Source organism: Phalacrocorax carbo, chromosome 1, assembly GCF_963921805.1.
Source record: "Phalacrocorax carbo chromosome 1, bPhaCar2.1, whole genome shotgun sequence".
Taxonomy (NCBI): Eukaryota; Metazoa; Chordata; class Aves; order Suliformes; family Phalacrocoracidae; genus Phalacrocorax; species Phalacrocorax carbo.
This window is the reverse complement of record NC_087513.1, coordinates 210301239-210314346: the sequence shown is the minus strand read 5'-3', so window position 1 is coordinate 210314346 and position 13108 is coordinate 210301239. Positions and strand designations below refer to the sequence as shown.

The 13108-nt window shown below is 40.3% G+C and overlaps 1 protein-coding gene across 15 annotated transcripts in view; it reads left to right on the top strand.

The window, feature by feature from the left end:
* DLG2 (discs large MAGUK scaffold protein 2) overlaps positions 1 to 13108 on the top strand; it is an 883409-nt gene that overhangs the window by 830803 nt on the left and 39498 nt on the right. For all 15 annotated transcript variants that reach the window (XM_064441431.1, XM_064441436.1, XM_064441434.1 and 12 more), the window contains one exon: positions 4806 to 4881. In XM_064441431.1, the coding sequence (XP_064297501.1) occupies positions 4806 to 4881 (76 nt within the window). The remainder of the gene's footprint in view (positions 1 to 4805; positions 4882 to 13108) is intronic.

The window sequence follows — 13108 nt, the reverse complement described above, 5'->3', positions numbered from 1 at the left end:
GCAAGTATAAACCTGGACACTCAAAAAAAGTTCCAAAAGTGCTTGAACTAGTGTTCCTTTAAAAAATATATTTTCTAAGAGCTGGATCAATGGTGCTAAAAGAACTTATATTCCATACTTTTTATCTTCCCCATTTTAGTTCCCTTTCTAGCTCTGCCTATGGCAAAAGTGTCTTTCTAGCTTGAATAAGAAATCATGGCAACATCTTAGTTCACTGTACTCCCGTACTCTGAATACCTCAACAAAGACTAAATCTTTGGAGAACCAAGCTAAATTCATAGAATCATAGAATCATTAAGGTTGGGAAAGACCTCTAGGATCATCAAGGCCAACCACAAGCCCAACACTACCGTGTCTCCTAAACCATGCCCTGAAGCGCCACGTCCACATGTCTTTTAAATACCCCCAGGGATGGCGACTCCACCACCTCCCTGGGCAGCCTCTTCCAATGCCTGACCACTCTTGCAGTGAAGAAATTTTGCCTAACATCCCATCGAAATCTCCCCTGATGCAACTTGAAGCCATTCCCTCTCGTCCTATCGCTAGTAACTTGGGAGAAGAGACCAACCCCCACCTCACTACAGCCTCCTTTCAGGTAGTTGTAGAGAGCGATAAGGTCTCCCCTCAGCCTCCTCTTCTCCAGGCTAAACAACCCCAGCTCCCTCAACCTCTCCTCGTAAGACCAGCTCTCCAGACCCTTCACCAGCTTCGTTGCCCTTCTCTGGACACGCTCCAGCACCTCAATGTCCTTCTTGTAACGAGGCGCCCAAAACTGCACGCAGTACTCGAGGTGCGGCCTCACCAGTGCTGAGCACAGGGGCACCATCCCTGCCCTGCTCCTGCTGGCCACACCATTGCTGACACAAGCCAGGATGCTCTTGGCCTTCTTGGCCACCTGGGCACACGGCTGGCTCATGTTCAGCCAGCTGTCAGCCAGCACCCCCAGGGCCTTCTCCTCCAGACAGATTTCCAGCCACTCCTCCCCAGGGCTGTAGCGTTGCCTGGGGTTGTTGTGACCCAAGTGCAGGACCCGGACTTGGCCTTGTTGAACCTCATACAATTGGCCTCGGCCCATCGATCCACGACATCCAGGTCCCTCTGCAGAGCCTTCCTACCCTCGAGCACATCAACACTCCTGCCCAATTTGGTGTCATCTGCAAACTTACTGAGGGTGCACTTGATCCCCTCATCCAGACCACTGATAAAGATATTTAACAGAAGTGGCCCCAACACTTTGCCCTGGGGAACCCCGCTTGTGACCAGTCACCAACTGGATTTAGCTCCATTCATCACAACCGTGGGATCGGCCATCCAGCCAGTTTTTACTCAGTGTAGTGCACACCTGGCCAAGCCATGAGCAGCCAGCTTTTCTAGTATGTAAAAACCAAAGCTTCTCAGACATTCAGATATTGGGTTGATTCCTTCAGGAAAAAGAGAGGTATATTCTTGATACCAGAGCAACCCCCTGCCACACTTCAAGTTCCAGACCCAATACATAAAGGCAGTAGAGCACCGGATCTGAAATGCTTTAAGAATATGTTATGAACCAGGAAAAACTATTTACGTTATCCTAGCCTTTCTCTGACAGCTAACCCATTTCATTGACACTTCAGGCAGCAATAGTAATGTAATGACCCTGAGACACATGAAATTTCAGCTTGGAAGTTCACAGTTCAGCTAAATTATAAGTAACCAAGAACAGTTTTATTGTGGAAGTTGTCAAGAAAATTGTAATGGGAGGCACTACGGTGTGCTATCCTTAATACAGACCCAGATTATGAAATGTTTGTAATATTCAGCAGGCATGCTGAGCAGGTATGAACATTGTTGGTATGTTTGCCTGGAGGATTAATAGCACTTAATGACATTATTTATATGCTTCTCAAAGCAATGCAGAACGTTTCTGTAGCTCCTCATCTGCCTGCAATGCCTGCAGAAAGCAGCAATGCTTCCATGGCTGCTAATGTAATTATGATGAATTTCATAAATAAGATCCACTCTTCAAGGTTAATTTCCAAATTTCTTTGTGCATGAATAAGAAATGAAGTTAAAAGCAGATGTTTTAGGAAGTTAGACAGGACTGGAATGAGTCTAAATGTTAACACAGATTAATAAGTAGAATACTGTGTTCATTTGAGCTAATTATTTTCTCAGAAGGCATCCATCCTATTTAGGGAATTACACAGCCTCAAGTCTTGCATTTCTTACCGGTACTATCAAGGGAGTTCATCTGCTAGTTTAACTTTAGGACTGTTCATGTGTTTTTAATAACATAGATTTAATTCGAAGGCTGCCTTTGAGCTGTTCCCATCTGAATATTCCACATGTACAGAAAAATGCATTTATTCTAAATTTAAACTGTAGCTATAGTAACCAGCATTCACTGTGTTTCTGTAAGAAATATATAAGCCCACTCAGACAGAACAAAATATGTTGTGTTAATTATTATTCTATCAAAAGACTAGAGTTTGTATTTAATAAAAATAATTATCAGAAACTAGGTATTCTTCCTATTCAGACTCAGAAACCAATAGATTTGCAGGAACGTGTTCTGACGTTATTTCTGGGAAACTGTGAAAGTTAGAAAAAGGGTCATATCTGGATCAATTTGGAGGATATAATAAACCTTTTTCCCCAGCTATTTATTGTCTAATAAAGCTCTAATAAACTAGCTTTGCAGGGTTCAACTTAGATTTCCTAGAGCAATTCCTAATCTTAGCCAAATAGAGTTACTGTTTCAATTATAGGTAGATGATCAGATTTTTTTTTGTTTGGGCCACTAGATGATACATTCTGTAGATAATTTTGCATAGGTAGTAACTGTCACTTTTACAGTAATGGCCATATTCGTCAAGGTGAGTAAGGACATGAATAGCTTCTTCCTTGCTTTAGATTTCTCCCTCTGCACCTGTTTTCTCAGGGGTTGATTTTGTTTAGGGGAAAGCTCACCTGTTCTTAGATAATTTTTTTTTAATTCCTAGCACTATTATTTAAGCAGGCTGTGTTAAAAGATTAAATATACAACATATGTAAATTTTGCGTTAATGGTGAACTTTCCAAATATACTAAGGGTATATAGTTTTCCCATAGGTAAAATATTTCCTGCATATATTTCAGTATGTTAATGGATTTTAAGATTTACTAACATGTAATAATGCTCATTCATTGAATGCTCATTCATTGAATAATGGAAATTCAGAATATTGATCCATAATATCTAGGAACAAAGGCACTGAATTATCTAGTGCAATGTCCTTTATAACTGCCTTGTGTGTCTCTTTTTTCCCTCTGTACTGAGGTCTGTAACTTGTGTTTGTCCAGTCTTGATTCTAAGATATGAATGGATCAAGATGCTACACATTCCTCTTCTATATTATTTTGGTAGCTAAACACATTAAGCATTAAAAAGTAAAACTGACTGTGTTTTCTTTAGAATTAATTTGTCTGGCATCAGCTCGTTACCAATGATTGTTACCAATATGTGTTTCTCCCCCAAAGAGAATTTTTTACATCTTGGTATTTTCTCACTCTGAAGGTATTGCATATACAATATAACTACTCCTCTCTCAAGCTGTATTTATTGAAGCTATGGATATCAGGACCAAATAACTTGTGAAGCTTTTCATTGGAGCATTTCAACTTTAAATATATGAATACTAGAACTGTACAGACTAAGCCAAGTTTGGGGTCACACCACAGTGCCGTTGGGGCTCTTAGGTCCCAGGAGGGCTCACAGGGCTGTGTGCTCTGGTTTTTCAGCTCAGACTGGGATGGAGCTTTCAAAGCAAATGTCCTTTTTGCCCTCCCTTTCAGCACTTGGGTTCCTCTTGTGTGACAATCTTGGTGAACATGTACTAGATTCATTTGTATTAAACTCAGCTTGAAGATGAGCTCACCCAAAGCATCCCCCTGCTAATGGGTGGTCAGTTCATGAGGACTGACTAGAACTAGCCCAAAGAAAATCCCCTGAAATGCATAGTTTGTGTCCTCTCCTATTTGGCCACGCTATTTGGTAATGTGAACTTGCTCATCTTTGTTTTCAGAGCTCACCCACTCACAATGAGGTCTTCACTGAAATGAGTCAGAAAAGCAAATTCTTTTAATTCTATCTGCTTGCAGATGTTTGTGGAGGGCATGGTTTAAATAAGACCACCTAACCCAATTCACAGCATTTTAGAGTAGCTGAAAATAGCTCTTCTGCCCCTGAGCATTTGTACATCTCCTCAGAAATGCTCTTTTTGGCAAAGCTGTGCAGTTTTAAGTAGTCAAAGCCTCAAGAAAGTTTCTCTGCACTTGGCTATTGTAACAAATAGCATAGCTCCATCTTTCAGAAGACAAGTTTGAAATTTGTTCATAACTAAGGTTTTTAAAATAAGAAAAACTTTCCAGTGATAGCATATTCAAAATTACTTCAGTTGAACTGCTTATTCTCTCTCTGTCATTTCATTCTTCTGACCACAGAAGAACTCTAAATGAGGCCTGATTTTTGGACAATTTAAAGTAGAGAGGGTAAATCTACCCTTAATATGCTTTTACCATACTCTCATGTGCGCTGGGAGGGAGTGCTGTTCTGCTGGTGTAGGACAGCCAAAGCTCCTCGAATCCAGTCCCATGTTTGCCAGAAAACTGCTGCTTGGCTGAGGAAGCAATCTGATGTCTCTCTCTTTCCAATTTATAAAATTTGATTTAAATACTCACTTTATGCACAGTAAGCCACCAATGGTCGTGGGAGATCAGATTTCAAAAATATCATACAAACCGCTGCTATAACCAGCATGTGTTTATTTGTGTTTTCTTTTCCGCAGAGTTGAAAGGAAGGAACGTGCACGTTTGAAGACAGTGAAATTCAACGCAAAACCTGGTGTGATTGATGCAAAAGGGGTACGTAAATAGTGAAACCTTTTGAAATTGCACTTTGTAATTATTTTATATGTTTCAGAGTATAGAAAAATTTAGCCACATAAGGAGTATTTAGATTGTTGCAACCAAGACCTGGAGTATAGTGAAATATAAGATAGGAGTATAGTATGATATAACCTTCTAAATAATTAAATATTCTATTTTTTAATAATACAGACTGACAGTGCATCCTAATTGGAAGATATTAAGAAAATAAAAAGCATTCTGTGATAGCTGTGATTGTAGTTAAATGATGGGTAGGGAAGGAAAGACATTAAAAACGGATGCAGATGGATAATTGTTTAATGGAATAGGGCAAGAAGTGTAAATTCTCTGGCTTCAAAAGCTGTTAAATCTCAAAAGTTGAGGAGTTCTGAATGCAAAATTTAGGTTTTGGATGTTCTGCTTTGACAGTTGTGACAGACATTGAACACAGGTGTGTTTCAGAGCAGGCACGACCAGCCAGCCAACATAAAACATGCAAATTCCCTTCCACCAGCGCTATCTGGGCAGAACAGCCTTCCTGCTGTTACCGCTCTGCAGCATCACTTTATTGTGCCCAACAGCCAACAGTTTTCACTAACCTGATGTCTAATATCCTGTATGTTGCCATCTGGCTTGCAAGAGCTATAGCACGAGAAATGCCTACAGTCCTGACTGTTGAGGTATAACCTTCTGCTGAAGTGTAGCTTGCATTTGTAGCAGTAGTAAATACTTGACATTACATTTGTAGGGATTTATTTTTTAAAATAGCCTGGTCAGCATACATGGGATTTACAATTGAGGGCTTCTGTGAGAAAAACAGGAGACAGAGCTTCAGAAACCATCAGCAAAAAGTCCCGTTTGGCTGCAGAAAACACAGGGCAGGGCCAAAACTGGGTGATGAGAGGAGGCAGTCATAGGTAGATGCTGGAAAGGGACAAAACCAAGAAGTTCAGCAGGTCCCTTCCAGACCTGCTGTTCCTGCAGTCCTCTGCCTGGTTTGAAATTCTCATTCTTAATCTCTTCTTGCTTCATTTCCCTCTCTAATGGGAATAATAATACTTCCCTTATCCTGGTTTATTCTGTTCTTTTACTTAGACTGTAACAGATTAACAGGGTAAGGAGCTCCTCTTGCCATGAAATTGCAGTTCCTAGTGCCATGCGTCCAAAGCCTCTACATGGCAGCAAAATAATATTTCAGACTTACAAATACTTCCCTGTTACTGCTCTGCAGAACAGTTCCTGAGTTCAATGCAAATACAGAGTAATTACACTGACTGAAACCAGTTACCCAGATTTATAAGGTCCGTGGAATCAGAGTTCAGCCTCTGCACATTATTTGCACATGCAGATAACTTGATATAAAATATATAACAAACTGCATTGTGAAAGGACTTATTAATCTCATTGCATTTCTTCAGGAGAGAACTCCATTTTTTAGTTTGAAATGACCACTCTCTGTTGCCATTTATTTTGGGAGATAATAAGCTTTATATTGCCAATAAAATCACTTGTTAAATGTCTATTTCCTGTATATAATCAAAACCTCAGGGGAATAATTCATTCGTATAACTAATGGTCCCTATTCAAGTGAGTCTGTCAAGAATTTAATTACCTCTTGATTCCCTGAATTGTGTTTCCATTTTTGTCATCAGTGTAACATTAATCTTCCAGCCACTCACATCAATGTTTTTTTCAGGGTTTAGGAAACTATGTAATTGCAGACCAAGACCATTGTGCCCTCTTGGAAGCACGCTTTCTATTGTTAGTATTTGCTAAAATTTGCTTTTAAAATCCCACAATCCCACAGTTTCAGGGCTTGTGTTTGAAGGAGCATAAAGGGGGAAAGTGTTCGCTGTTAGATTAAGCATCAACACATAAAATGAGGTGTTTGAGTACATGTACGCATGTTTTTTGGACCAGCATTTCCATTTAGTCTTCCAGTGTTCAAAAATAAGTGTAAGATAACAGTGCGTGCTTTATGGTTTTTTACCTGGAAGAAATTCTGTCCAGATAAACTGGGCTGCATTAAGCCCAGGAGAACTCTTCTATTTGGAAATCAAGCCAAAATTCAAGATGAAAATCAGGCTGTGGCTGTTGCACCTTTGTGCTCATACATTCATGACTATGGACAAGTGGTACTATCTTAATTTACACTAAAGAGGAAATTGGGAGAGTAGCATTTCATGTGATACTTCTAAATTTGGCCAGGAGATGTGCATGGAATAATTTTTTAACAAAATTTATCTGAATACAGAGAATGTTTGTGGCTTTTTGCATGGGTAGAATCCTGTTGTGAACTTACCTGAAGCATCTTGCTGGCCCTGATTCCTTTCTTCTCCTACAGAAGCAATGTTTAAGACCTAATAAGCTACAGTAAATGTTTTATGAGATAGTGACAAATATTCTTTGAGATAACATCTCTCTATGATTTTAAAATATGAACTGTCTAGTTATTATACAAGTTTTAAATGTCTTAGGCATTTTCATCTGGTTATGCCTCATTTTTAATCCCAAGCCTGGAGATAAGATACAAAGAAAGTGCTGCAGATGGTGTGACATTTGTAACTGATCAGCTTCTTGTGTCTCACTAAAAACGTGTTTAAGAACACGCAGCAATACAGTTGTCAACCTGTTACCAGGGATAACCTTTTCAAAGGCCCAAAAGTTCCTCTTTTTCAAGCCAAACTTGGGTGTGTTACCTCATCTAGAAAATGAGTTCAGCATTATTTAAAAATGTGATTTAGAGTATTTATAGCACTTTTAATTCATTTCATTGGACTCCTCCGGTCCACAGTTTGCGAAATTAAAGTCTACAAATTCAGAATGGACACAAAAACATGGAATGTGAACCATAATTAGGGAGCTCCAGTGAAACCTGCTGGTCTCAAGTTTAAATCACGCAATGGATAGTCCCTTTCCATACAATGCATAATTAAATTCTGATGCTTATTATTACAGGATATTGTATGAACAATAAATAAGTTTAAAAGGAATTAGATAAGTTAGCAAGCAATGGATTCAATTACAACTTTTAGCACTTTTGTTATGTGTAGGGGAATAGACAGGGATCGGTGACCGGAAGATTACGGGATGTGACGGAAAGATAGACTCCTCCCCATAGGAGTGGCAGGAACAGGAACCGCAAGAGCTATATAAGCGTGTGACGCAGCCAAATAGACGGACATTTTGTATCCATCATATTGGTGTCTGTGCATCACTGTCCCCAGGGTGGGTAGAGCCCTGTGTCCCGGAGGTATGCGGCCCAAGATAAGTTCTCCCGTAGAAGCGTACAGCTACAGTTATGTAGCTAAGGACACTAGTAATTGTTGATTTCAAGAAGCAGAGATCTTATAAAAGGGGGAGGATCGTGTTTCGTCTGCTTTTTCTTTTAAACATCTGTTATTGGACAACTTCAGCAAAAGCTACTGGGCTAACTGGATCTCTGGTTTAACACAACAGGGCTACTTTTCTTTCATGTTTTGTTGATTTTGACCAAAAGAAGCATATTTGCTCAGGTTTAGAGACATCATCAGCTTTTCTAATCGTTACTGAAGGTGGCTGGAGTATCAAAGCATCCAGTCCACCCCTTTGGTTCCCTAAGGCTGTTCTATGCTACTGCAGCAAAGGGCAGCGTTTCCAGGACACCGGCTGCCTTAAAGTATCAAACATAAAAAAGATAAATGAATATAAGATAACACAGTTACAATTTCCTGATCATTTGCTGTCTCAGTGTATAGGGCCCACTGGTCTATGGATAATCAATGGAAAATAGAGCAGCCCAAAGGTTTATGTCTGATATTTATGCTCGAGGAAGCTACAGGAGTTATGTGAGCACAAACTTAATTAAAAAGCATGTTTTATACTATGTTGAACTCAGGATCATATCCCAAGTATTTTCTGATGCTCACCTGCATCAAAAGGAGCAGAATATGTTAGTAGCTGTGAGCAGGGTTATATATCTGCCAAAGCAACATACTGAGCTCTTGGTAATTCCCACCACCACAGGTTTCAGGCTGAACAAGAATAGCCTTTCCTTTTCTAATCCTAAAACCCACAGTGGTTGAGGGCTTTTCAGGCTTTTACTGAATCAAAAAGAGTGTCAAACAATGATGGAAATATTACAGAGGGAAAAGAGATGAGCCAGGAATCTTTTTTCTCAACTGTTGTAATTACAACCAGTCTTTCAGGAGATAAAAATAGCATCTCTTTTGCTTTTCTCCCTGTCAGATCATATACACTTTCTTGACTGTCTCTTGAAAATATTTTTATAGTGGAAACTGTAGCTCTTGGAAAGACATCTCACCTTTTCTCTAATATTCATGGTTGTTGCCTGTTCCCAGGGAAGTGTTGCACTGTCTTGAAGCATAATGTTTAGGTAAAACCTAATGTTTTACAGAAAACTGTTTTTAATACCATACGCCTTTTCATTTCAGACCTATTTGGCTAGTGATTCCAGAACATTGTCTCATGGATAAATTCCCAATTTCAGTTCCCAGTGGAATAAATGTCATGATGTCTCAATTTTTGATGCATGTGTCAGGGTGCGTGGGGGCTGTTCAGTCCATGATTAGTGGACTAGCGAGGCTGCGCAGCAGGGTGCCACATGGGGACAAGGTGCCTGACGAGAGAGAGGGCTGCCACATCCCTCCAAAATCTCTCCCAGCAGCTCTGCTGCACATCAGAAGTGCAGGTCCTGGGCTGTGACCCACACCATATTGCTCCATCACTATCCATTAGTCTTTTTTCTATTCTGTTAGCTCGTCATCCACAGTTCTTTTCATATTCCAGTCAGACCACCTACATTGCACTCAACCTGCCCCTTCAAATGCCTCTGAATGTATTTATTATGACAGTCAGCAGCTTGATAGCATTTAATAATATTTCTTTAAGCAGACTCTGTTTGTGGATCCCACAGCCCTGCCTGCACTGTAAGGTCACCCTCTTGCTTTATTGTCATTTTAGCAACACTGCACGGAGGCATGAAAGGAAAAAGCTAAAACTGACTGAGATAGCAAACTCAATATTGTGGTGTAAATAAAGCCCTCTGCATATTCAAGGCACCTCTCTTCCAAACATCAAAATCCAGTGACTGTCAGGACTTGATACGTAGGACATGTTTTGACAGCTTGTTAAGTATTTGGGGGGGAAAAAAAAACAACCCACCTATTTCCAAACAATTTATGCTCTAGAAAACCATGGTATTTTCAGCCCTAGTCATCAAATGAGAGAAAAACTGGTCTCTAAGGAACCTCAGGTGGTCACCAAGTCCACCCCCTGCCCTGAGGGTGTCTTCTGTACCTTCCTCCTGTCCTGTAGATTTGTCTAATCTCTACTTAAAGACGTGCGATGAAAGAAATTTCATATTCTTCCCAGTCTTCTCCAGTCCTTCACTCTCTTCATCATTAGAAATGGCTGAACTGCTGCAGTTTCAGCCTGTTATTTCTTTTTCTATCAATGTATATGGAGATGGAGTTATTTGTCTTCATCTTCACCAAGCAGAACCTGCAGTCACACATGCCCTGGTCTCAGGTACAGCATCTGTGCTAGCAGTTCACCGCAGCAGATCTGGGTGCATCAATGAGGAGAAAAAAGTGATAATCCCAACTGAATCCCTGCTTCTCAGAAATTAGAAAGTATAAACATATATTAGACTGTCTATCCTCTCTCTGCCAGTCGAAGATTCTTTTTTAACATGTATTAGTGTTTAACTAGGCCTAAGTTTTAAAAGTATACAGTATCACCACTTTTAGTGAGAAACTGTTCTGTAGTCCCTAATCAGAAAGTTTTCCACATATTCAGTGTATTTTTAGCACCTTTTCTTTGCACTCCTCTTCTAAAAATATTTGACATAATTAATGGATTTCCTAAAGTGATTGGTACTGGGACAATAATAGAAGCAGAAGAAAATCCACAACCTGAGCGTGTTTGAAAACCTGCATCCTCATTGTGGAGCTAGCTGCTGATTTTGAGAGCCTGGCAACACACGCTCACCAGTGGGTTACGTTGCACTGACAGGGAAAGAGTAGATCCTCCGACATGTCCCCAAGATTGCACTCATTGACCCCTCAGTTTTCCGCAAAAAATAATCCACTCATTTGCACTCAATATTTGTTTTGTGAATTCCCTCCAGTCAGTAGCAAAATGGTAGTGAAAGGAGAGATACTGGACTGGGAATACCATTTATGTCCACATCTGTGTTTATTTGTCCACATGTACCTGTACGAAAAAAGAAAAGGAGGGGCCTCTGCCTTTTTTCCCCCCCTCTAAATTTGGTGATCAGAAAATAACAAGACTCCAAGTAAAAGATAATGGAAGTGTCAAACACCAGAATGTGTGGGATCACAGGTGGAATGATCTACTAAGAAGAAGAGAGGTTGAACATAAATTAAGCAGCACACACCTACTCACAAGGATGATATGGGGGAGGGTTAACGAAGGTGACTTAGGCTCTGACACACAATTAAATATTCTTTATTCTTGGTCTCAACCAGATTTATCCCTCCTTACTGATCTAGCCTGACTTTTCTCTGTTCTCCCAGTCTTCCTAATTTCTTGTTGCTACTTAATGGGAATGGCTGCCTGTGGGGCATTCTTCAAAGAAATCTGAGCACTCTTACTGGAATCAGTGCCCATTTCAGCTATAAATTTGGCCTCCAACTGATATTCTGACCATTGCTTAGAAAAATTACTTGTGTAGCTGTAATCTTTGGGAACCGGAGGTATGTATGCCTGCGAGCAATGCGCCTAGGAGCAATCTGCCCATGTGTACTTGCCTGCATAATCCAGTCCTCTTATAGTTTTTCTAGCCTGCCACTACTGTAGTTTTTAAGGAGCAGCCAACGAATAATGCAGCTGCAATGTTGTTGTTCTATTTCTATGCTTACTGCTATTTTTAATGTTGGGTTAAAGATGGTAGAGTGAACTACAGTCAGCTCTGTAGCCCAGGATAGCAGCTGGAGGACAATAATGGATGCACCACCTGCTCCACCAGGATCCAAGGGTGACAGCAGCCTCCCAATGAGGGGGTACGGTCCAGGGCAGCATGAGGGCATGAACACCAAGTCTGGGGGCAGCAACCAAGGTTGGTCCACAGCCCTGCAGTTCCCAGAAAGTCTGTAGTGATGAGTCAGGTCCAAACAAGCCAGGAAGTCATGTCAGTAAGGTGAGGTGGGATGGGCAAGACGCAAGGCAGGGCACAGGCAAACCGACAGCATATCCCTGGCCAAGGACCACAGGCTGCGGGAGTCTACTGAACCCACTTGTCCTGCAGACACACTTCCCACTGATGTGACCCCAGATGAGATCATGAACAGCCAGGACTGAGTTTCTGTTTACTTTTTTCTGTGACTATCAACGCACTTTAGTTTGGTCCAAAATTTCCTAGCTTGCCTTTCTTATGACTATTCGAACCACATTTGCTACCAGGAGGCTGCAAAAGATACTGTTAGGCTTATACTAATGGTTGATACAGCTTAACATAAGGCTTATACTACCAATGCTGACTAATTTTGATCATTAGAAATAAATGTCAGTCTTTGCTGTGTAATTAAATTTTAGTTTAAAAATCTTTTTCCATTCCTTGGTGCTGCTTCTACTTGCAGTATCAGTTGAGTATTCTCTTTTGCTTCTATTACATCATGTTTCTAATGGATTGAAGACAAAAAGCCTTCCCATTAAATGCAGCAGAAGTTGACCAGAGCCCTAATGCATGTTTTTTGCTAAGGATTATTATATTGGTTTAGTCACATTAAAAATATCAGACATGAACTAGAGCAAAAAGTTAGAATATTAATTCAGTCCTCCAGATTAGAGACAACAGAAGTGAAACTTTGGTTTAGGCAGGCTTTTAATAAAAAAGAAAAGAGTATTTCCTCTCTCATCTGATCTGATTCTTAGTAACATTTTAGCATTCCTAGTAACACTTAGCATCCAGAATGGTTCACAGTGTGGCCTCAGCTGTATAAACAAAATGACTCTTCAATAACACTCCAACAAACACATTGCAATTTGCCTGAAACAAAAATGCGTTATTATCTCTGTGCCAGACAATTATTAGACACCCACTGATATTAAAAATAATTTGCTTAGAGTGATAATTTCTAGCTAAAATATGCTTCCATTAGGCACTTATTTATAAGCTTCTGGAAAATGTCTAAGGAGCACATGCAGAAATGGGTTGTAATGTTCTAGTTTGGCTCTTACCTGTCACAAAAATATTTTGCCT